Raw genomic sequence first — 24846 nt, 5'->3', positions numbered from 1 at the left:
GCAACAGATACAGATTCTTTTAGATTGCCGGTGATGAATGCACTCTGCAAAGCACGCTTAGGTCCCCATGAAAATATATATGTTGCAGGATGACTATATAGCGCCATTAATACGATTACAAATACAAGCTTGATTTCTATGTTTCCTGGGGAAGCACCTGGTATAACCAAGTGTACGAATCTTACCCAAAGGCAGCCCTGTGGGTGGGGAAGAGAGGTTCAGCCCGTTGCCTGCTCCCAGAAGTCCGTAGTGATGTCTCCCTGTGTCACGGTTTAAAGCTGGGCTGGCGATTAAACCTGCAGCAGACGCTCTCTGTTAACCCTCCCCCCCCACCCGAAGGGAAAGGGAAAGGGAAAAGGGAGAGAGACTTACGGGTTGGAAAGTTAAAACAGTTTTAATAAACCTATAATAATGAAAAAGAGTATAATAATAATATTGGAATAATCAAATATATACAAATATATATACAAAACCAAGATCGAGCTCCCCCGATGTCGGCAACGTCACCACCGGCACTGCAGGGCAGGCTCCGGGAAGGCCCAGGCTGGGCCTAGCGACGGTCGAGAGCTGGATTCAGGGATGCACAGATCAGGATCGGGGGCAGCAGGAAAACAGACGGAGTCCTCCTTGGACACTGGCCATAGCAGAAAGAGCAAGAAGAGCCAGAGGGAGAGCGAGACCCTCGTGATCCCCCCGCTTTATACCGAGAATGATGTGTATGGGATGGAATACCCTCGTTGGTCAATTTTGGGTCACCTGCCCTGTCTGCTCCCCCCTGCAGCTGCGACCCCCCTTCGGCTTTTCACTTGTAAGCAGTGAGGAATTCAGCGGTGACCTTGGTTTCTCTAAGAAAAAGTACAGCAAGAGCCTTACTGCACAACATCCCTACCGGTGCCTCAGCGATAACTACAAACTTCAAGCGTTATCAGTCCTGGAAGCAGACACTGTCTGCAAAACATGTAGTTAGTTTCAGAAAGTGCAGTTACTTAGAGGAGACTTAGCTGAAAGCAAAAATCACTGAAAGGAAAATCGGCCTGGTTTAGGCCAAACCAAGACATTCCACCCCTTATTCCATACCATTCACGTCATACTCAGATCACCACTAACTTTTCATTTTAAAATATATACAGATAACATTAGTTTATGATTCATCTCTATACAGAAAAAAAAAGTTCATCAAGTTCATTTAGTTCAGGATTGTGGGTTTCCATCTGGCTAGGAGTCTCTCAGGGCAGGAGACATGGTATGAGTTTTGTCACGGTTCATGCCCACGGGTTGCAGGTTAAAGATGTCAGTCTCGAGGAGGTTACTGGACACCACTTGCAGCTAGCTCTATTCCCATCACCACTGCTTCAACCTGAAAGACACTTATGAACACTGTTAGTATTATGCAGCAATTAATATCATACAGTTCAGAATTAAGTATTCTCACCCAAGATCAGATCACCTTCAGGGACACATCGGACTCCACCATCCTGCAGCATCACCCACCAAGTACATCCAGGTCCTTGAGCAAAAGCAATCCCATGAATGGGTTTACCTTTGCCCATAGCAGGAAGAACCCAGACAGTTTTTCCCAACAGATTCCTTTCATGCACCACAGGGACTTTATCCCCTTCTACTGTATGTAAAAGATCTGACTGAGCAGGGCCAGCTCGGTTGATAGATCCTCTGGTGTTAACTAGCCAGGTAGCTTGTGCCAAATGCTTATCCCAGTTTTTAAAGGTTCCACCCCCCATTGCTTTTAGGGTAGTTTTTAACAGCCCATTATACCGTTCAATTTTCCCAGATGCTGGTGCATGATAGGGGATGTGATATACCCATTCGATGCCATGCTCTTTGGCCCAGTTGTCTATGAGACTGTTTTTGAAATGAGTCCCATTGTCCGACTCAATTCTCTCTGGTGTGCCATGTCGCCACAAGATTTGCTTTTCAAGGCCCAGAATAGTGTTCCGGGCAGTGGCATGGGGCACAGAGTATGTTTCCAGCCATCCGGTGGTCGCCTCCACCATGGTAAGCACATAACGTTTACCCTGGCGGGTTTGAGGGAGTGTGATGTAGTCAATTTGCCAGGCCTCCCCATATTTATATTTCAACCACCTCCCCCCATACCACAAAGGTTTTAACCGTTTGGCTTGCTTAATTGCGGCGCATGTTTCACAATCATGGATAACCTGTGCAATAGAGTCCATAGTTAAGTCCACCCCTTGGTCACGAGCCCATCTGTATGTTGCATCTCTCCCTTGATGACCTGAAGTGTCATGAGCCCACCGAGCTAAAAATAGTTCACCTTTATGTTCCCAGTCCAAGTCTATTTGGAACACTTTAGCAGCCTGATCTGCTTGTTGGTTGTTTCGATGTTCCTCAGTTGCCCGACTTTTAGGTACGTGGGCATCTACATGACGTACCTTCACGACTAGTTTCTCTAGCCGAGTAGCAATATCTTGCCACAGTTCAGCAGCCCAAATAGGTTTCCCTTTGCGCTGCCAGTTGCTTCGCTTCCACTGCTTTAACCACCCCCACAAGGCATTTGCTACCATCCATGAGTCAGTATAAAGATACAGCCTTGGCCACTTTTCTCGTTCAGCAATGTCTAAAGCCAGCTGGATGGCTTTTACCTCTGCAAATTGACTTGATTCACCTTGTCCTTCTGTGGCCTCCGTGACTCGTCGTATGGGACTCCATACAGCAGCTTTCCACTTCCGATGCTTCCCTACAAGACGGCAGGATCCATCGGTGAACAGGGCATACTGCTTCTCATCCTCTGGTAGTTCATTATATGGTGGGGCTTCTTCAGCACGTGTCACCTCCTTTTCTGGTGGCATTCCGAAGTCTTTGCCTTCTGGCCAGTCCATGATCACTTCTAAGATTCCTGGGCGATTAGGGTTTCCTATTCGAGCCCTCTGTGTAATTAATGCAATCCATTTACTCCATGTAGCATCAGTTGCATGATGGGTAGTAGGAACCTTACCCTTGAACATCCAGCCTAGTACTGGTAATCGAGGTGCCAGGAGAAGTTGTGCTTCAGTACCAATTACCTCTGAAGCAGCTCTAACTCCTTCATATGCTGCCAGTATCTCTTTTTCAGTTGGGGTGTAATTGGCCTCGGAGCCCTTGTATCCTCGACTCCAAAATCCTAGGGGTCGACCTCGAGTCTCCCCTGGTACTTTCTGCCAGAGGCTCCAGGTAGGACCATTGTCCCCAGCTGAGGTGTAGAGCACATTTTTAACATCTTGTCCCATACGGACTGGTCCAAGGGCTACTGCATGCACAATCTCTTGTTTAATCTGTTCAAAAGCCTGTCGTTGTTCAGGGCCCCACTGAAAATCATTCTTCTTCCTGGTCACTTGATAAAGAGGGCGTACAATCTGGCTGTAATCTGGAATATGCATTCTCCAGAAACCCACAACACCTAAGAAGGCTTGTGTTTCCTTTTTGTTAGTTGGTGGGGACATAGCTGTTATTTTGTTGATCACCTCTATCGGGATCTGGCGACGCCCATCTTGCCATTTAATCCCTAAAAACTGGATCTCCCGGGCAGGTCCCTTGACCTTGCCTCTTTTTATGGCAAAACCAGCTTTCAGAAGAATTTGGATTATTTTCTCCCCTTTGTCAAAAACTTCTGCTGCTGTATCTCCCCACACAATGATGTCATCAATGTATTGCAAATGTTCTGGAGCTCCACCCTTTTCTAGTGCAGTCTGGATCAGTCCATGGCAAATAGTAGGACTGTGTTTCCACCCCTGGGGCAGTCGATTCCAGGTGTACTGGATACCTCTCCAGGTAAAAGCAAACTGTGGCCTGCACTTTGGTGCCAAAGGAATAGAGAAAAATGCATTAGCTATGTCTATGGTGGCGTACCACTTGGCTGCCTTTGACTCCAGTTCGTATTGAAGTTCTAGCATGTCTGGCACAGCAGCACTCAGCGGTGGCGTAACTTCATTTAGGCCACGATAGTCCACAGTTAATCTCCATTCTCCATCAGACTTTCGCACTGGCCGTATAGGACTATTAAAGGGTGAGCGAGTCTTACTAATCACTCTTTGATTTTCTAATTGTCTAATCAGTTTATGAATGGGGATCAGGGAGTCTCGATTGGTGCGATATTGTCGTCGGTGCACTGTGGTAGTAGCAATTGGCACCTGTTGTTCTTCAACCTTCAGCAACCCCACGACAGAAGGATCCTCTGAGAGGCCAGGCAAGGTAGACAGCTGTTTAATGTCCTCAGTCTCTACAGCTGCTACACCAAAAGCCCATCTATACCCTTTTGGGTCCTTAAAATACCCTCTCTTGAGGTAGTCTATGCCAAGGATGCACGGAGCATCTGGGCCAGTCACAATGGGGTGCTTTTTCCATTCATTTTTAGTTAGGCTCACTTCGGCCTCCAATACAGATAACACTTGAGATCCTCCTGTTACTCCTGAAATACTGATAGATTCTGCCCCTTTATGATCCGATGGCATTAGGGTGCACTGTGCACCAGTGTCTACCAAGGCTCGATACCTTTGTGGTTTTGATGTGCCAGGCCATCGAATCCACACAGTCCAATAAACTCTGTTGTCCCTTTCCTCCACCTGGCTGGAGGCAGGGCCCCCCTAATTAAGAAATGGATTCGTGCTGCTCACGGGGATTGGACCTTCATTTCCCCTATTCACACTTTGGAAAAAGGAATTTGAGGCCCATCTACCCTGACTGGGGTCCTGCTCACTGGTAACTGGAGCAGCCATCCTCCTAGAAAAATTCTCTCTGGTATTTCTTTTAGCTTGCAACTCACATACTCGTGCCTGTAGGGTACTGGTAGGTTGTCCATGCCATCTGTTCATGTCTTCCCCATAACCACGCAGGGCAAACCACAGGATACCTCGTGATGTGTTCCGTTTCCTTTGAGCTGGTCCTGTAGGAGGCCGTTTTCTCCTAACAGCTGCAACGCGGGCCTGTGTAGGTAGAGAGTCAAGTTTATTCTCTATCCTGGACAGTTTGTCTGACAGTTGTTTAAATGAGTCCTTGTTTTCCTTAGTCAGTTTTTCCACAGCTGAGATGCGGGTCTGCAGTGGGGAAGAAATACTATCTTCATACTGTCGCATACAGTTAGCCATTTCACCCACAGTAGAACGTGCCATATCATCTTCTCCCCAGACTAATATTGACAATGTATGGGTGTATGTCAGTGGAGCATTCTTCACAACCTTCCGGAACATGGATCGGTTGCATTCCACTTCATCAGGATCTACAGGATCTACAATTTCCCGTGGGTGTCTATAAATGATCTCTTGCACAGCTAGTTGTCTAAGGTAGTTAATACCTTTTTCTATAGTGGTCCATTTGCTTAGGTGGCTCAGAACATCATCTTTATAGGGATACCTGCTCTTTACAGCTGACAAGAGTCGCCTCCAGAGACTGATAGTGTTTGACTTTCTTGCAAGCGCCTTATCAATACCACCATCTCTGGACAGGGATCCCAACTGTCTGGCTTCTCTGCCATCTAATTGCATGCTATCTGCCCCATTATCCCAGCATCGGAGCAGCCAGGTAATAATTGGCTCACCATCATAACGGCTGAAATCTTTCCTTATATTTCTCAGGTCCTTCAGGGATAAGGAGTGGCAGGTTATCTCTACATCCGAGTCCTCCTCCTGTGATAGTTCTGCTTTAGAACGACCTTTCTTCTGTGATGGGTCTGCTTTAAAATGACGATCAAGGGAACCCCCATCTGTGTCAGGCCCTGACTCTGCCTGAGAAGGGCCTTCACCTGGGTCACGTGATGGCTCTGTCTTAGAAGGCTCTGAGTCATCATCCTTCTCTTCATGAGCTGATTTCTTTCGGTATTTCTTCCTGGTTACAGGAGCAATTGGTACAGATTCGATAGATGCTGGGGTCTGAGTAGATGCAGTGGCTGTCGTGGGAGTGCTGAGACTCGTTAGAGTCTGAGTAGCTGCAGTGGCCATCTTGGGGGGTGTAGCAGCTGCGGTGCGAGCTGTAGCGGCAGCACATGCTGTAGGATCTGAGGTGGCTGCATAACACCTACACCTGTCCCTGCGCCGATACTTAATCTTATCCCACATCAGAAACACATTCAGGACAACCGAAAATAAAAACATGCCACCTAGACAGCACCATCCAAATTTCACAAAATCTAGAGGAATCAGCTTGGCAGAAAAGGAGAAGGTACTATTTCCCGAAGTAAAATTGGAAGTGTAATCATTAACACAATCAGCTAAAGGACGCCCGGAGTCCGCAGATAAAATCGCTGCTACTGCGGTCAGAATAGTAACAGCCCAGTTTATCACGACATAAATCAGTATGAAACGCCATAACAAAACAATGCACATTGACCAGTGCCCAGCAGTGATAAACTGCACATAAACAGTAACAAACAGTGCACACGGCAAGTAAGGTATCATTACACTTAACTCTGTAAAAGGCTTTATAAAAAATGACATCAGCATCTTCGCTATCTGTTTTAATTTCCAACCCCTCGTAAATCTCAAAGGAAGAAATCCGATACTCTCTCAGCTGAGCTCTCCGGGTCTCCTCCCGCCGGAGCTGGGATTCGACTTATCAGAGCAACCTGTTGGAGCTTCTCTCGAGCCCCACGTTGGGCGCCAATAAATCTGTCATGGTTTAAAGCTGGGCTGGCGATTAAACCTGCAGCAGACGCTCTCTGTTAACCCTCCCCCCCGACCCGAAGGGAAAGGGAAAGGGAAAAGGGAGAGAGACTTATGGGTTGGAAAGTTAAAACAGTTTTAATAAACCTATACTAATGAAAAAGAGTATAATAATAATATTGGAATAATCAAATATATACAAATATATATACAAAACCAAGATCGAGCTCCCCCGATGTCGGCAACGTCACCACCAGCACTGCAGGGCAGGCTCCGGGAAGGCCCAGGCTGGGCCTAGCGACGGTCGAGAGCTGGATTCAGGGATGCACAGATCAGGATCGGGGGCAGCAGGAAAACAGACGGAGTCCTCCTTGGACACTGACCATAGCAGAAAGAGCAAGAAGAGCCAGAGGGAGAGCGAGACCCTCGTGATCCCCCCGCTTTATACCGAGAATGACGTGTATGGGATGGAATACCCTCGTTGGTCAATTTTGGGTCACCTGCCCTGTCTGCTCCCCCCTGCAGCTGCGACCCCCCTTCGGCTTTTCACTTGTAAGCAGTGAGGAATTCAGCGGTGACCTTGGTTTCTCTAAGAAAAAGTACAGCAAGAGCCTTACTGCACAACATCCCTACCGGTGCCTCAGCGATAACTACAAACTTCGAGCGTTATCAGTCCTGGAAGCAGACACTGTCTGCAAAACATGTAGTTAGTTTCAGAAAGTGCAGTTACTTAGAGGAGACTTAGCTGAAAGCAAAAATCACTGAAAGGAAAATCGGCCTGGTTTAGGCCAAACCAAGACACCCTGACTTCTCAGTGGTGGTATCTTCCCTACCTTGCCTCTTTCTTAAGGATTTTTTTATACCTTTTTTCTATGTTTAGGTGGAACTTGAGTGACTCTAGTCATACATACCTTTATTATTGTTTGGTGCAAAATTCTCTTGCTTCGATTTAAAGGTATAGGCTAAGAAAAATTCGGAGAGCATGCTCAGGGGGAGAGGAAGGCAGGTAGCTTTGGGGATGGAAGTGTGTTTTGGTATTATAATGAGATTATAACGAGCAAAGTTCATCCACGGACACGATTTCATCACAATCGCTGGCTCAGGGACCAGCATTCTGGGTAGAACAGGCTACTATCTCTCATTTGACAGTAGCTATGTAATTTATCTGCTACAAGGTACCATCGAGTTCCCGTACCTGCCTCGTTAGTACAAAGCCTGGCCACGGTTATCTCCACACCGTTCCACCCCCCCTTCTCTCAGGGTTAGCACACCGAGCTCCCTCCCGTGGCGCTCAACATCCGAGGATGCGGGCCAGGTTGCCTGGGGAACCATCACAGAGCAGGTTCCTTACATGCCAACCACGTTCCGTCCTAGATGCTTTCTTACTTCTATAGGATGTGCATGTAACTTATGTATTCTCAATAAGTGTGCCTCCGATAACTAGTTTCAATAAGTTGACCCCGTAGTCACTCCACAGCCCCCAGGGCAGCCCTGCAAGGACGCGGCCGGAGCTCGCGGCGCCCGCAGCCGCGCTGGGGCACCCGGGCCCACCCCAGCCCCCGGGGGGCCTTCTCAGCGCGGGGGTCGCCAGCCCCGCCGAGCGCCCCGCGCGACTGCCAAGCCCCGGGCACGAGAAGCGGGCCGGCCCGCTCTGCCTGCGCCGCCCACGGGCCCTCCTCGGCAGGGCAGGGCCGGGCCGGGCCGGGCACCTCCGCGCCGACTGCCCTCACCAAACATGGCGCCTGCGCGCCCGGGAGCCGCGCGGGGCGGGCGTTCCACCGCTCCCATGACGCCCCGCGGCGGCGGCCGTTTAAATCCCGCCCGGTCGCCAGTTAGAAAATGGCGGCTCTCGGTGTGTCGGCTGCTCCCGCTTTCGCTCCCGCCCGAGCGACCTCTCCTACGTCCCCGCTCCTCACCCCTGCTGAGGCACCGCCGGCCCTGGGTCGTGGTGGCGGGATGAGGCCCTGGCAGAGCGGGCCGGCGGCGGCCAGCTCTTCGGTGTCCGTGGTGTTCCCGGGCGCCGTGAGCCGGGAGAGCTGCTGCCGCTTCGCCTGCGAGCTCCTCAAGCACGTCCTGCACCAGCGGCACCAGCTCCCGCTCCCCTACGAGCAGCTCGCCTACTTCTGCCGGCGGGCAGCGCGGGTGAGGGGGCCGTGGTGGCGCGGGGGGGCGGCCGGGAGGGGCCCCGGGGCGGCCCTGCCGGAGAGGCTGCGGCGCTGGATTTTTGCCTGGCAGCTCCATATTCTCGGTCGGTAACTCGTGTTTTAGTGTGTCAGCTGCTTCCAAAGTGAAGCGCTCGTTGTAGCTGCAGCCTGAAATGGTACCACAACTTCATTAAAAAAAAACCCCAAGGCTTTAGTTTGGGCGGTTACAGGTCTCAACAGGTTCTATTTCTCTCTTGTATTGGCTTCTGCTCAAAGCATGTTACTGTTTTGTTTGTTGCTCAAGGAGCTCTAAGAAAAGGGCTGTTTTTTTTAAACCTGAAGTGGATTTGAAGTGATAGCTGATGTTTAAAGGATGAGGTTTCTAATTCTTGTGGGAATTCATCAGTGGTGTGATTCGGATCCAATCTGAGCAGCTATAGAGCAGGCTTTTGTGTTCCTCTTGGATATCCTGACTCTATATGTGGGTACCTATATCTCTTAAAAGGAGCCTAGAGGCCTTTGAACCTTCCTTAACTTTCAGGGCTGGGATGGGCCATGCTTTCTGAAGAGTGCATTAGGACTAATATGTCCTAATAACAAAATGTACTAGTCTCTTCTTGTTTTGTTTTCCAGGATGGAGATGTGATTAAGAAGGCTCCCTCCATGGACCTGGCAAGCAAGAAGTGCCAGCAGGTGCTGCTGGAGCTGGAGGGAGTGCTGCAGCACTTGGAAGTAATGTTTAGTTTGACAGCGGTACCCCGGGTTCTTATTCTACTGGGAGGCAATGTCGTGAGCCCCAGGGAGGTCTATGAGCTCAACTTGGAGGGTATCTGTGAGGGCAGTGCCGAGGAGAGCCTGAAAACTGCACCCTGCGTTCGCAAGCTCTTCCACTCGCTCTTTGTTGCGGATGTCTTCAGCGACCTTAAGGTTCTCCCTGTCACGGGCACTGTTGTTATGCTCCAGGGACACCGCGACTGTGGTGTTGATTGGTTCCGGCCCAAGCTCAACTATAAAGCGCCGACCCGAGGGAGGAAACTAACTGTCAACTTGTCCTGTGACGGAGACATCAGCCTCAGTGCCTCGCCTCCTCTGCATGTGACTTCTCCTTGGGAGGACTACGTATGGTTTCAAGCACCCGTGACGCTCAAAGGCTTTCGTGAATGACTTGGGCTCTGTAGAACTTTAGGGGGAATATTGATTAAAAGTTTGTTGCTGCTTTAAGTGATAAGAACTTTGTCAAACGGAGCCGCGTATTCTTGTGTGCCTGGATCTCTTTGCCAGGGCATCTGCTGCCTTCGTGTAGCTGGGCTGTGTTCATCTGTCTTCATCTCCTGAGTTATTGTTGTTGAAGGCAAATACCCTTTAAGGGACAGTTGCACACAGATGCAGTGATTCTTTAGGGACCCGAGTTGTGGCACAGGAGATGAATTAGTGCGCTGGGAGTAAAACTTCCCTGCCTCATAATTACTGAGCTGGCAAATACTGGATAGAGTCTTCTCTCTCCAGAGTTCTAATGGGGCCGTTTCTCTGGTAATAATGACTACATTAGCTGATTGTTTGGGACTCTAGATAATGTATGTGATTATTAATCCTCTGGGCCTTTACCTCTTAGAAGTCTTAGAGTCTTAGGCTCTGTTTCTGACATGTGAAGAAGAGGTGAGGGGAGTGTGATCAAGTTCAGCACTATCTTTAGGTGTCAAATTCCTGTTCTAAGTCCCAATGTATTGCTTGGGAGCAGAACTTGAGCACTTTCTTCTGGCCTGGTGTCTAGTCCAGAATGGGACAGGGAGGGAGGGAAACCCTTGGAGCACAGTGTGTCAGAGCTAGCTGTCTGCTGGAGTTACCTTCAGTCAGCTGCACGCGTATCTGTAATGTAATGAGCTTAATAGCTCCAAATAGCTCTATCTGATTTGAAGAGAAACTCGAGGCTACTGGTAGTGAGGTTGCTTGCAGTTTCTTGCTAGCAAAGCTTGCATGATGGGGTGGTAAAAATCCTGTGAAAGGAGGGTGAAGGTTGAAGTAACCCTCTGCACTTGGTGCCTGTTTTAACTTTGACCTTTTGGAGTGGAATGAGATGATAGAAGTAGGAGGAAACTAAGTGGATAGTTTTGAGCTTGGAGAACACCAGGAGCCCTCTGTCTGCCTCATTGTCCCTGAACAAATGTTTACAATGTGTCGGAAGTGCTAAAGCTGCTCTAGGGGAAAAACTGCTAGAAGGAAGCAAGCTGCCTTGTGTGCAGCTGCCCACTTGAGTATGGAATGGCAGGTCTCTCGAATGCGATGTAACTTGAACGTGGGCGTGTTTGTGCTCGGGGACCAAAAGCCTTTGCGCTTCCACCAAAGCTGCTTGTAGTGCATATGTAAGAATGCTGGCCCTCAAGTATTTAAAGAAGCTCTTGAACAGAAGCCTTAGTTCTGAGGAACAAGGGGCCAGTTCCTTTCTACTCTCTTCCCCAAATGAGTGCAATGTTAGTGCATTAACCTGTTACATGCTCTGTTATACTTGAACTATGAATGCAGCAAGGATATGGTGCCGGGAATGAAAGAAGACAAGATGTGTGTGTGGTGGTTTTTTTTTTTCTTATGAAGACTTTTAGAGCTTCAAAAGAAATTGCTGGCTTCTGTATGTGATTACATTGGATTTATTTAATCCCTCCAAGTAAAGGTTCTGCTGGCGGCAGAACAGCTTACATACATGCAATGGAAGCATCTAAAGGGCAGGTTCACAGCTGTTCCACCTTTCTGACAAAGTGCATGATGTCTTGTGCCAGAAGCTTTGGTTCCTCAAAGGCAGCAAAATGCCCTCCACGTGGCATGTAAGAGTAGGTGATGATGTTCTTGAAGATCTCCTTTGCCCAGGCATGTGGTGTATGTGCCAGCTCCTGAGGAAAAGCTGCAATCCCTGTGGGAAGGTATACGCCAACCCTAGAAGACATTAGTTAACTGCATTTTGGAAAGAAGTCCTGGGTGGGTAAAGTCTATAAAAACAATCACAGAATCAATCAGGTTAGAAGAGACCTCTGAGATCATCGAGTCCAACCATTGCCCTGACACCACCATGTCAACTAGACCATGTCCAGTCTTTTCTTAAACACATCCAGAGGTGGTGACTCTACCATTCCCTGGGCAGTCCGTTCCAATGTCTAATAACCCTTTCTGAGAAGAAATTTTTCCTAACATCCAACCTGAACCTCCCCTGGCGAAGCTTGAAGCTGTGTCCTCTTGTACTATTGCTAGTTGCCTGGGAGAAGAGCCTGACTCCCACTCCACTACAACCTCCCTTCAGGTAGTTGTAGATGGCAATAAGGTCACCTCTGAGCCTCCTCTTTTCCAGGCTAAACAACCCCAGCTCCCTCAGCTGTTCCTCATAGGTCAGACCCTCCAGACCCTTCACCAGCTTGGTCGCCCTCCTCTGGACTCGCTCCAACACCTCAACATCTTTCTTGAAGTGCGGGGCCCAGAACTGGACACAGTATTCAAGGTGCGGCCTCACCAGTGCCAAGTACAGAGGGATGATCACTTCCCTAGACCGGCTGGCTACACTATTCCTAATGGAGGCCAGGATGCCATTGGCCTTCTTGGCCACCTGGGCACACTGCTGGCTCATGTTTAGCCGGCTGTTGATCAGCACCCCCAGGCCTCTTTCTGCCGGGCTGCTTTCTAACCACTCTTCCCCCAGCCTGTTTGCCAGCCCCAAACCTTCTGACTCTGGTAACTGACACAGTCAGCTGGAGAAGTTTCACCACAGCAACACATTTTGTGGTCTGTACTCTGCTGAAGAGCTTCACTTGTATTTGGATCTCATAGAATCATAGAATGGTTTGGGTTGGGAGGGACCTTAAAGATCATCTAGTTCCAACTCCCCTGCCATGGGCAGGGACACCTTTCACTAGACCAGGTTGCTCAAAGTGCAGTCCAGCCTGGCCTTAAACACTTGCAGGGAGTGGGTATCCACAACTTCTCTGGGCAACCTGGTCCAGTGTTTCACCACCCTCACAGTCAAGAATTTTGTCCTAATATCTAACCGAAGTCTACCCTCTTTCAGTTTAAAACCATTCCCCCTCGTCCTATCACTACATGCCCTTGTTAAAAGTCCCTCTCCTGCTTTTCTGTAGGCCCCCTTCAGGTACTGGTGAAGGCTGCTATAAGGTCTCCCTGGAGCCTTTTCTTCTCCAGGCTGAACAAGGCCGATGCTCTCAGCCTGTCTTCATAGGAGAGGTGCTCCAGCCCTCTGATCATCTTCGTGGCCCTCCTCTGGACTCGCTCCAACAACTCCATGTCCTTCTTATGTTGGGGCCCCCAGAGCTGGATGCAGTGCTCCAGGTGGGGTCTCATGAGAGCAGAGCAGAGGGGGAGAATCAACTCCCTTGACCTGCTGGCCATGCTGCTTTTGATGACTCCTTGAGTTTAAGAATGTTATACAAAGGTGTGTCAAGTAGAGCCAACTTTGCACACAGGTCAATCTTGAATTGTTTCAGATTTTTAAGCTTACCTTGTTTTGTAGTTTTGTGATACGTGGAAGGATGCCAGACCTCTTTGTGAAAGTCAGAAATGAGCTAGCTCATGTTTACTTCAGAATTTACGGTACCAGTATAACACGACTCTCAAGAGGAAAGGTAAACTAGTTCAGTCTACGAAGAAAAAGACTCTCCTATTTGTTTGTATGATCAATCACTTGGAGAATTCTGCTTGGCAGCATTTTCCTGGTCAGCATCTCTCATAGTCAGCTTAAAGCCAGCGGCTGTTAGAAGGTGCTTGGTTTCAAGTACTGTTCTCCAAATTGCTTCCCCAAGTTTGTGCTTAAGTTGTAGTTCTCGTTTATCCACCAGTAAGCCATATGCTTCCTAATTAAGTTTAAACGTCCCTCTTAGAAATGCTCATGATTTTCTGTTTTGTTTTTACTGAAATGAGCCACAGCTTACATTTGTTTGGTGAATAAGTCTATAGACCTGTATTTTGAGCATAAACAAGACTGCATATACTTTGATAAGTCTTCTGCATTGTCTTGCCCACAAGCTACCTTGTGTGAATTACAGGTTCAAAAGAAAAGTGATCCTTAACTATATTTATCAAAAGAAAATAAGAACTTGGATTTTTTTTTAACTAGTTAAATTTGCTGTTGTAAGTGATCTAAATGTTTATACAGGCAAATGTGGTTCAATCTCATTTGCAAATCTGTCTTGCACCTGCCACTTCATTACCTGGCATCAGCAGTTAGACCAGGGTCCTTGGAGATGTTCTCCTTGTAGAATCGCATTGAGGACACAATGGAGGATGTCACCCAATAAATCATCACATTGGTCAAAAGCTCATCAAGAGAGTATTTGCTGTTGAGAGAGAAAGATGAAGAAATGTAACTGGAAGCTGTTTCTTGATATGCTGTATTGGGCTCATGCCCTGAAGGACAGTTGTTCCTCTTGTTCTCCACTTGTTTTCAAGCAGCAAGTTAATCGGCACCCATGTGGCCAGAGCAAAACTGCCTGGTGCTAAAGCAGTAGTTTGCAGGCAGTCTGCTCTAAGTTTAAACTACTAGTCATGTGTAATCTTTTATCCTTAGAATTCAGCTTTGACTGGCCAGTCTTTTACCTATCTCCTCATTAGTTATCATCACTCATTCTTTTAAAGAATCTTCTCATGGAAGAGCATCTGTTTTCTTACCTTTCCAAGCCTCCATCATCTTTATGCAGAAATGATTTATCTGTCCAGGTAGAGAATTTCTCCAAAATATATGCAGCAAGCCCCACAGGGGAGTCATTCAGTCCACAACCTAATTCAGGAGAAGAATGGGAGAGCTATTGCAGTTGCCTGGCATTGCAATACTGCAGTGGAAGTTAAACTGGACTTTCATGAATTCTTCAGCTTTCTATGAGAATTCAGTAGAGAGTCTTTATTTTACTAGCCCTGGTAGTACTTTATTCTTGACAAATTTACCCCAATGGAATTGTGTCTGTAACCGCAGCACTATGAACTTGGGTAATTCCTATACAAAAGAAGCTAGGAGCTAAGAAAGTCCTGTTGGCTTCTTGGTAATGTGTGGCAGAAGGAGCAAATTCAGATGTAAAGGGATTACTCTCTGAAAAGAAATTTCAGGTAAATTATTTGGGAGCACTGCCCTGCTTAGGATGGATAACCAAGATCCTCAGTGCTGTACATCACTTTTTGCCTAAGTTAAACAGTGGAGTGTTGTGTATCTGTTACCTGTTCCTGCCTTCGGGGAATACTAACAGACATTATAACAGGCAGCAGGTGCACAGTGTGTTGTATGTGTGTTCTTACCTGTAAAACAGGGATAAGGATTACTTCAGCATTGATAGAGGCTTGCCTTGGGAAAATTCCTGTACCATATCCTACGCTGTAGTTTTACAATATACTCAGTATTGCCTACTCTCAAGTGTATTTTAGTGTGACTTTGTAGAAGATGATGTACAACATGGTCTCAATTTAATAGTGGACATAGCTAGGACGAAGTAAGTTTGTGCATTGGCACAACAGTTTCCCTGCACTGGCAGGCCTAGAGTGGTTTGCTACAGATCAAAGTCATGTAAATACTTTGACCAGCAATGGTAGGGCAGGCTAAAATGTGCCAGCTAGCACATGATCCGTCTGGAGATGAGCATTTTCTGGGCTGAAAGCTGCCTCTGAACCACTGTATTCGACGTCCACGGATTAGATGCTCAGAAATACCAGTCTTGTTTGCAGCTTATTAGTCATTCATCCTGTACCACAACTTGTGGTGAGTGAAAATGCTTTAGCTTTGCTTTAAACCTGCCTAATGAGAACTAAACTGATAATGTGGATATTTCTTGAGTCTGAGTAGGGAATACATCTTTTTTCCCCTATTCATCTCGTACATTTCACAATTTTAGCGTGCTACAAAATCCCTGCTCTTCTTTTTCCAGGTTGAAGAGTCCTAGACTATGTACAGCACTTGTACGGAAGCTGCTCAGTCACTTCAGTCTTCCTTTTCTCCCCTTCCTGTATTCTTCCGATTATAAAATATGTTTATGAAACAGGGGGAACAGGGTTGCAACAGATTCTGAATATCATGGATTTAGTGTTTTGTCTCAGACTCTTTTTCCTTTCTTAAAGAGTTTGTAAGATTCTTTTAAACTCTGAGCTGGCTGATGTTTCAAAGCACTATCCATGACTCACGGATTGTCTCATATGGCAGCAGCCCAACTAAAGCCCATTGTGATTTTCTTCCTCCACTTTATTTGCTTTGGACTTTGTTGACATCAGTTTTTATTGGCCAGTTTAATCAAACAGTCACTTAAATGTTTTTGCAACTCTCTGCAGTTATCTTTAGGTTAAACCAAACCCTGGATAGCTATCATTTTTTCACTTAACCATTAACTTTTATCCGTAGAGAAATTAGGATCATGTTGAAATGTACAAGTGCCAGCACAGATTTTTGTGATACTTTCCCTCCCCTGGAACTTGCTTACTTATTCCTGTTCTTGGATTCTCATGTTAACTAGTTATTAATCTTTGAATTTAGTACTTTTCTTAAAGCAGTTTAATTTCTTTAAGAACACTGGGGGAGGAACCTCAACAAACCTTTTTTTTTGAAATGAAATATGTTCCATTACTAGATCCACAGCTCTCTGATTCTGCCAGAGCTCTGATTTTTGAAGCATGATTTCCCTGTGATATTATCACCTGTAAATCAATTATCCTCTTTAAAGTAGTACTGCTAATTTTCTGATCAGAGACTAGACATGCTGGTCTCTGTTTTTCTGGGGCTACCTTCACTGTATGGCTCTGAAAAAAAACCCCAAAAACCCCCAACTTGGTGTCTTGTTTGTCTCCTTTGATTTCTTTGGTATGGCAATCAGTTCAAACAGCAGACTAGGCATTGGCTTTTCAGTCTGAGTTTCTTCTTTTTCAGTGAATCGCCAGGATGGGGTGCAATTCATCCTATGGTCTCCACATCTGACACCAGTCTGAGGCAGCTCCGCTGTCTTTTCTGATGAGGGATTATTTCAATAAAGGAATACCCCATAACCCTCGTTAGTGGGGACTGATGCAAATAATTCATTTAACTTTTCTGAGATGGCCATATCTTTCTTCAGACTCCTTATCTACTGGTCGCACTAGCTATGTCAGGCTTCTGTCTTTCCAGGTGTTAGGGCTGTGCCTACTTTTCTGCAAGTTTCACATTCCACTCGATTACGATATTTTTCTTGTTTTCACCCACATTTATTTCTAGAAGCTTCAATTTCAGGACACTGTGCTTTAAGAGGCTTTTTGCAAAGGAGTTCTTTCCCCAAGAAAAGTGGCATGCCATTTAAAAGACCTTGAAAAGTGGTATTTGTAGTCTCCATCTTTTTTTAAGCTGTTCCTTTTAACTTCCTGTTACACAGTTCTTGTCCCCATGTCTTTGTCTTGCATTCCGTCACCTGAACTCATTGCTTCTCAAACATGATTGGCCTTTGTTCAACTATAAGTTTTTATATACCATAAGAAGTTAGGATACAATGTTCATAGCGATATAGAGAAGGTTCATTACCTGCAGTGTCTGGTTTGGTGGCTTGGATGTGTAAGTATCCAGTCTCTCGCAGAAGTTCATATATATTCTTCTGGATGAAAGGGTACGTACGTTGAACATCTTCCCTAGTGAGGCCTACGAGCCATGGTACATAAGCCCCAAGTATCACAGTAAGAATCCTTCTCAAACCTTGTCTGCCGATGAAGACGAGATTCAGATGAAGCCCTTTCACAGATCTAAAGTTAATGAATAGAAGGTTAAATCAAGTGATTTTCTGTCTCCAAATTTTCTAGAAAAGAAGTCTGACTGGAGCTGTGATAGAAGCATTTCACTGAGCCAAATACATAAAGCCCTTCGGTTCATCATAATTAAAAAAAAATTTATGGGAGTTAAAATGGTACAACTGGTGTCATCTCCATCCAGCTGTGCCACTTATATGATGTTAGCATTAGGTACTCAGTTTCTGGATGTGGTACAGCCGTGCTGGTAGCTCTGGCTGTTGATCTTGTGTTGTTCTGTGCTGTAGGGAACAGGCTGTGTTGGGTATTTTCCAAAAAGCTTGAGTAGATCACATGTGGCCACAGTGCTCTGGATACTGTGGAGCACAACTGCAATCAGGAACCGTGAGCTGCTCAGCCTGCAATCTAGCTGCTTTAAGAGCTTTCCCACTTTATCTGCTCTCTGACCACATGGCTGTGGTGCTTGCTTTTCATTAAAAGCTAAACAATGAGCTGTGATGCCATCTGCCAAGGAAGGTACTGTGTTTCTTTTCTGATCCGTCTCAACTCCGCGTTTTAGATAGAAAAGTCCGATACTTCGTGGTACTGTTCAGCTGCTGAAAGGCTGAGCTCCTTCCTTCCTTTTCTCCCTGCTGATTTTAAATTTAGCTTCTTCTTGATTTAGAATGATGATCTGTCTCCCTGAGGTCTCAAATCAAAATGCAGCAGCGTTTACTTCCACAGCTAGTGAAAGAGAAGCCAAACAGCACTGAAATTTGAGAAGCGTGAGAACCGTGCCAATATCAATGCAAAGCATATGAACACAACTGAATGCACAGGGGTGGGGATATCCCTGGAGGAAACAAAGCAGAAGGGGATGAGAGGCAGGACAAACGGAAGGTAGGTCTAGGACCATGGAGCCAGAAGGTAGGGTAAGAACTGGAGGGAACTTTTCTGCACTGATTCCCTTTGCTACTCACTGCGGCAGCATCTGGGCCATGTTTGTGGTAATACGAGATCCCCAGTCTCCTCCTTGTAGGTAGTATTCCTTGAAGCCCAATCTGTTCATCAGCTTATGAAATATCCGAGCAGTTGCTATGGTGTCAAAGCCTGTAGGTAGACAGGACACCAGTTTGTCCTAATGTTCATCCCCTGGCCAAAGATCGTGGCCTCACAGAGGCACGTGAGTATGTTGCTGTGTGAAGGCACAGCGTGCTATGCTGCTCTGCCTCACTCCTTGGCAATAAAGTGAACACAAGATGATAGAAATTTAGTGGAAAGTGGAGAAAGTGGAAAGCAAACCTGGCTTCCAGCTACCATTGCCTTCCAAATCTCCATAGTCAGCCCCAGAGCCTCAGCCACATGGGTGTTAGTGCAAAGCCAAGCATCTGCATTCACAAACTGCAGTGCCCAGGCGGCCTGGGGATGAGGTGTTACTCCAAAAACCTTGTGATTCCAACAGAGCCTTTTCATCACTCACCTTTCTGGTGTGGTGCCTCCGAGAAGCCATAGCCTGGGATGGATGGGCAGATGACCTCAAACACCAAATCACCCTCATTCAGGCCATGCCTGGCCGGCTCCGTGAGCAGAGGGATGATCTTGTAGAACTCATAGAAGGAGCCGGGCCAGCCGTGGACCATCAGCAGAGGTTGAACAGCTCGACCATGAGGGACGTAGGAAGGCTTCACATGGATAAAATGGATATCAATCCCTGCCGCACATTCAAGACAGATAAATTAAAGCTCTGGTTTCATCACAGTTTCTGCTCTGGACTCTGAAGAAGGAGGGTGGCAAAATTGTAATTAGCATTTGTAGCAGAAGTTACACAATCAACCCATGGCAAGAAGATGCGTAGCTGAAAGGGGACGCCTGGTATTGTACCTATGTCTCGTCTTTTACATACAGACAGAGGTATTGATCTCGGTCCCAGATATTGAGGTCACAGGAGATTGAGCATCCATCTCCTGAGAAATTGGTCTCACAGTATATAAGTAGAGCTGTGCTTAAATGAATAGTATAATGCAGGTAAGATACATGCAAAAACATGACAAAATTACAAAATATGTGGATGATAGAAAGAGAAACATGAAAAAGTAAGTGCAAGACAGAATTTTAAGCTACAGATCACTTACCTAAAGTCTGGCTAACCTCACCTGGCTAAACTGGGTGGTGGTGGGGGAAATTCTAGCCTCAGGGTCTGGGTAAATTTTGCAATTTTCAAAGGTGACTTCCAGGAAATAGCAGAAGAAAACCTCATCATTAGTTAGTATGGGTTCAGAGCCACATGAAGCCCATCTTAAAGCAGACCTAATCTTATTGCCACTGTGTCTTAATCTATAGAAGATTATTAATATTATAGCCTCCACTAGTGATATTTCACTCATATCACTAAGCTGTTATGCATACTGTTGTCTTAAATATTGTAACCTCTTAAATCTCCCCCTTCTTTCCGTGTGTTTCAGAGTGAGACCTGCTCAAGCCGCAGAGACCCCCTCACCTTCAATGGTGGTTTGGAAATGGGGGTATTTGTTCAGGACTTCCACTTGCTTGCGCCAGTCAAACTGGTTCCTCCAGTAGGCCACCACCTTCCGCAGGTAGCTGGAGTTGAAGCCGTAGTGGAAGGCGGCCCCTTCCAGTGGCGGTGTGTAGCGGGCCTGGTCCAGGCGGTGGTGCAGGTCCTGCGGAGAAGAGCCCTTCTTGCGAGGCTGGCCAGCTGCCCACATGTGCCCTACACCAGGGCAGGCACGGATGGGCTCTTCTGGCTCCGCCGGCTTTTGTATCGCTATGTGGGACATCAAGAGCCCTCCTGAAGCAGTGGCGTATTCTGCATGACCTCCTGAATTGTTTATATGGGAAATACATTTTTCTACAGGCTACCAATTCCCCTAGGGCAACCAGGAGTACCGAGTCCTACTCTTGCCTTGCTGCTAATTTGCTTTAGGGTTTTTGGCACTGGGAGCTTGCTGGCACCGCCGTCTGGGAGAAGAGTAAGAAGCTCAGCCTGAGCTGCCAACTGCTAGTTGGCTAGATCATTAGGGACAGGCATGTAGGGACAGAGGTGCTGCAACTCAGTCAAGATCCCATTCCTCTTCACCCTTCCAGCCCTTCCCTCTGTGGAAGCCCCTCAGTCCTGTCCCACCAGTGCAACTGCTGTCCCAAGGCCCTCCCACCCCGATCCACCACCCACAGACCCACTGTCGAAGTCTGCTGCTCAAAGTGTGGCCTTTCCACAGGAGCAGCCACAGCTTGCATGGAGAGTCTGTGGTCTCAGAAAGTCTTTATGGGGCATTGCAATGAATCTGAGCTCAAATCCCGTTCATAAAGGGCGGTGAGCCAGAACACCATCTAACGGAGCTAGGTAGCTGCACTGGCTTATATAAGTGCACTTCTGTCACCCCTAGACATCACCTCGAAGCAGTAAGATGAGTGATGGACTGGCTCCACCTTGCAGCTTTCTGCCCCTCCTTACATCCCAGCCACCAGTACCTCGATTACTTTGTCAGACGTTTCAATCTTGAAGGGACGGATACTTTCATCTTCTTGTCCTTTTAGAGGTCTTTCACCTGAGCCCCACCATCCATCACCCATTTCAATAGTCTTGATCTTGTGTCTAGACCTCAGCCAGTAAATCAGTATCCCTCCAACCCCCAGGGCAGTCGCAGAGACTAGGACTGCATTCTTCTGAGAGTATTCAAAAGACCTGGGGAGTCATAAAATTGTTTGTGTTCAACAACAGAAGTGTCAAGGGTAAAGGGACTATGCTGAGGCTTGTATTCACATTGGTTGGGCCTGAGCAGTAACAAATGCCTACAAATCACAGGGGGTCAGCAGGGGCTGGGGCTTTCTATTATTTTTGAATATCACAGGCAAGATTTAGAGCAGGGTTACATCTACCAGTGCTTCTTAGGGACTTCAAGTCCTTGCTGATCAGGACTTGCTGATCACAAGGCTTCCTTGTCTCTCTCCTTGTGAACCAGGGTGCCCTGGGGGACAAGGGTCAATAGGATAAGGGCCAATATATTTTAAGGCAGGTGCGGGAGTGAATGGGATAGTAGCAACTGGACTCCTCCAGGAATAAAAACTGCACAGAACAGAATGAGCTGAGGAGCAGGAGCAGAGACAAAGGTCTTCATCTTTCTGGAGAGAGCTGGATGTGCTGGATGTGCCTCTTTTGGCAGTGCTTTATACATAGCTCCCCTACAGATTCAATCATCTCTTAGGGCAACACTGGCCCTCCACCATAGCTTTACATGGGTAAGGGTCTCAGCTTGTCTGTCTGGTGCCCCTGTTTCTCTTCTAGACAGCAAAGTTTCAGACTTTCTTGAGATGTGGGAGCTAAGTCACCAGAGTTGGTTTTAACAGACATGCAGTATGTTTCAAAACTATTCAAACGCTTGAGCAATCAGTCCTAAACATAGTGTACCTTCCTGTCCCTCTGACCTGTGCCTCAAGCTCTTCAGCTTCCCTTGGGGATTAGTAGAGGTGTCTGGGGCTATTGCAGTGGGCTGCAAGGGGACTGTGAATGAAGATTTTTGTTGTTGTTGTCATACAGGGTAGGGAAGGGACTATGCTGTGCCTCAAGCAGGGTGCTAATAAAAAGTGGAGGCCTCAGCACAGAGCAGCTACTTCACTCACCTGATCCGGGACAAGATGCTCTCCCTACGAAAGGGAAAAAAAAAAAAGAAGATCCTTATAGTCTGATAGTGTTGTCTGAATGGTACCAACCCTTGGGGATGGTATAAAGAACGTCACCTGGCAGCACCATTTACTGCCCAGCCACGGGGGCGTGATGGCTTGTGATCACAAGCTGTTTAGCCACCCGGCAACATCTGCCATTATTTTTCCTGTTTTGGATGGGACAGAAAGAGAGGGGCCCAGAGCACTGCCCCTGCACAAAGAGACAGTGTTTCTGGGCTGTGTTTTAGCTAGATAGATAGTTTGTTGCCATAATATTCCCTCCTTCAGCACAATTTAGATAAAAGGCACTAAACAACCAGGTAGGTGTCCTTGCGGTGTTTCATCCTACCAGCGGCTGTGTTACTTCAGCCAAGAAAAGAGTTTATTTTGACTGCTGTGTAGCAATACGTGCACAGCCTTGGCAGGGGACTTTCAAGCTCAAGGGTTATTCTGCTGCCAGCCACGTGGTACTCATCATGCTGCAGGGCTGGCAGGAGAAGAGGCTTGTTGGACCTTTCCCTGTTCAGAGTTCAGTGAGCTGCTATACCTCTTTCTAACTACTCCTGACTGGATACCAAGCTTCTAGGTCTCATCTGCCTTCAAGAAAAAGAAAACATCCTTCTTGGTTCTCTTTCAGCCTGGTAGATTCTCTTGCAAGAAAAGCACAATCTAAAATCTAGCAAAAATAGAAGCAACAAGAGAATGTCTTGTTACTCTGCCTTGTGGAAGGCAGCTAGATTAGGGAGCTGTTTAGTGTCATAATTACAATACCTTGAGACAAAGAAAAAAAAGGACAGGAAACTCCATGAAAAACCAAATCCACTGGGTGTTTCTTTTTACCTAGTATCATTTCTCACTGCTGCCTGTGATGCAGAATGTGGTGCCTGTACTGGAGATCCCAGCAGTCACCAAGGCAGTTTGGTAATGATCTCTGAGGCAGCCTATGTGTGATTTTTAAGGAGGTATCTCCTTAAGCAGCTCCCAGACAAGGAAGAACAGGGCTCCTAAGAGCAAACAGTGTCAGCCTCCACCTCCCTGGAGGCTGAGCAGCTTATACAACAGGTAATAATATCCCCCTGCACTTACATCCTGGAGTTTAGTGAATCAGAGGCATGAAACCAGTTGTCAAGGCAATAGCACAAACTCGGCACTGTTAACAAAGCAAGCATATCCCAGAAAAAGCTCTCTGAGTGACACAAAACAAGGCTCAGTCTAATAAAACCTCCTCCCCGCTCATGCTCAGGAGAACTCAGCCGCATGCTCTCACCCTCTGATGGCCTGGTGACCCCGCAGGGGCTTTCTCCCACCCCAAACACGGGGAGCCCTGTTCAGAGTCCCTCCTTCCCGTGCCAAGGAGATCTCACCAGGCATTTGGAAGGATCTCCTGCCACATGTCTGCTCCTCCTTGCCTGGCCGCTGGTCTGAGCGAAGCAACCCAGGTGTCTCCTCTGCTGGCTTTCTCTTCGGCAGTAACGCTCTCTCGGTGACAATGCAAGCTACATCATCCATTAGTGCCACCTATTGCTTACGCGTGCAGTTGCAAATTAAGTTCAACAGAGGCAAATACAAAGTCCTGCATGGGGAGGGAATAGCCCAGTGCACCAGCACAGGCTGGATGTCAAATGCATAGAAAGCAACTCTGCGGAGACTGGCCTGAGGTCCTGAGCTGAACCTGAGTTAACAAGGTGTCCTTGCAGCAAAGGGCAGATGTGTACAGGGCTATATAGCAAGCATGTTAGCCAGCAGGCTGAGTGAAGTGATCCCTCACTCTCTTCAGCACTTGTGAGACCACATCTGGAGTGCCACATCCAGTTCTGGCCTTGCTGGTAGAGGAAAGACTGGATTGAGCCCAACCTTGGTGTTGTAGGGCCACCAAGCTGCCAGGGGATTGGAGCACATGGTGTACACGGAGAGACAAAGAGACCTGGGCTTGTTCAGCCTGGAGGAGAGGAGGCAAAGGGTGGGGTCTTATTGCTGTCTACGGCTACTTAGTAGAGAGCGTGGGAAAAATGGGCCCAGGCTCATCTTGGAGGAGCAACAGTTGAAGGACAAAAGGCAATAGACACAAACTGCAACAAGGGAAATTCTGGTTAGATATGAGGAGAAATTAGATCACCATGGAGGTATTCAGACACTGGGACAGGGGCCCAGAGAGGATGTGGGATCTCCATCCTTGGAGGCATTAAAAATTTGACAGGGACAAGGCATAAAGCAACCTGACCTACCTTGACCTGCTCTGAGCAGGAGGTGGGATGAGCTGACCTCTAGGTGTCCCTTCTAACCTCTGTATGATGTGGCTCTATTCTGTGTGCACCTGTGATTTGCAGCAGCCAAAAAAAAAAAACCAAAAAGGAAAAGTTAAGTTTTTCATTTTCCACAGAAATCAATGCTTTGTTTTATCTCAGGGAACTAGATTTCATTTCCCTCATGGCTGGTAAAATCTTACTGGATGAAGGCTTCTCCTTCCTAAATTGTTGCACAGTGTCCTTGCTGTGCTTCACTCCAGGAATAGCTACATTTTACTGTCAGAGGAAATGATTCCTATCTCCATGCGATGCTCCAAGTGAAGTACCATCACCAGTGAGATCTGCGGTGATTAGGTCTCATGCTGCTGTGAGTTCATATGCAGCCACTGTGCCATCAAAAAGAACCATCAGGAAGAGAAGCTTGTAAATCCTTTATTTGGTCAAAGTTCAATTTATTGCTCCACCATA

The 24846-nt window shown here is 47.1% G+C and overlaps 2 protein-coding genes across 2 annotated transcripts; one reads left to right on the top strand and one right to left on the bottom strand.

Annotated features, from left to right (window-relative positions):
• Nucleotides 1-8391: 8391 nt before the first annotated feature.
• On the top strand, nucleotides 8392-10380 carry LOC137668698 (MAD2L1-binding protein-like). Its single transcript, XM_068410442.1, is given in 3 exon segments — nucleotides 8392-8437; nucleotides 8440-8747; nucleotides 9383-10380. Coding segments are annotated over 3 exon segments (885 nt in total). The 3' UTR covers nucleotides 9914-10380.
• Nucleotides 10381-11472: 1092 nt separating this feature from the next.
• LOC137665585 (epoxide hydrolase 1-like) lies at nucleotides 11473-23525 on the bottom strand. The gene is made up of 10 exons (XM_068404776.1): nucleotides 23497-23525; nucleotides 22091-22114; nucleotides 20942-21155; nucleotides 19953-20133; nucleotides 18936-19166; nucleotides 18436-18565; nucleotides 17259-17473; nucleotides 14408-14516; nucleotides 13951-14076; nucleotides 11473-11674 (listed from the first exon to the last, which is right to left on the bottom strand). Exons 1-10 carry the CDS (start codon nucleotides 23523-23525, stop codon nucleotides 11473-11475), a joined length of 1461 nt encoding a protein of 486 aa, XP_068260877.1.
• Between the last annotated feature and the right edge of the window lie 1321 nt (nucleotides 23526-24846).

Source organism: Nyctibius grandis, chromosome 1 (genome assembly GCF_013368605.1).
Source record: "Nyctibius grandis isolate bNycGra1 chromosome 1, bNycGra1.pri, whole genome shotgun sequence".
Lineage (NCBI taxonomy): Eukaryota > Metazoa > Chordata > Aves > Nyctibiiformes > Nyctibiidae > Nyctibius > Nyctibius grandis.
Note: the sequence above shows the minus strand (reverse complement) of the source record. Positions and strands in the feature narration are given on the sequence as shown.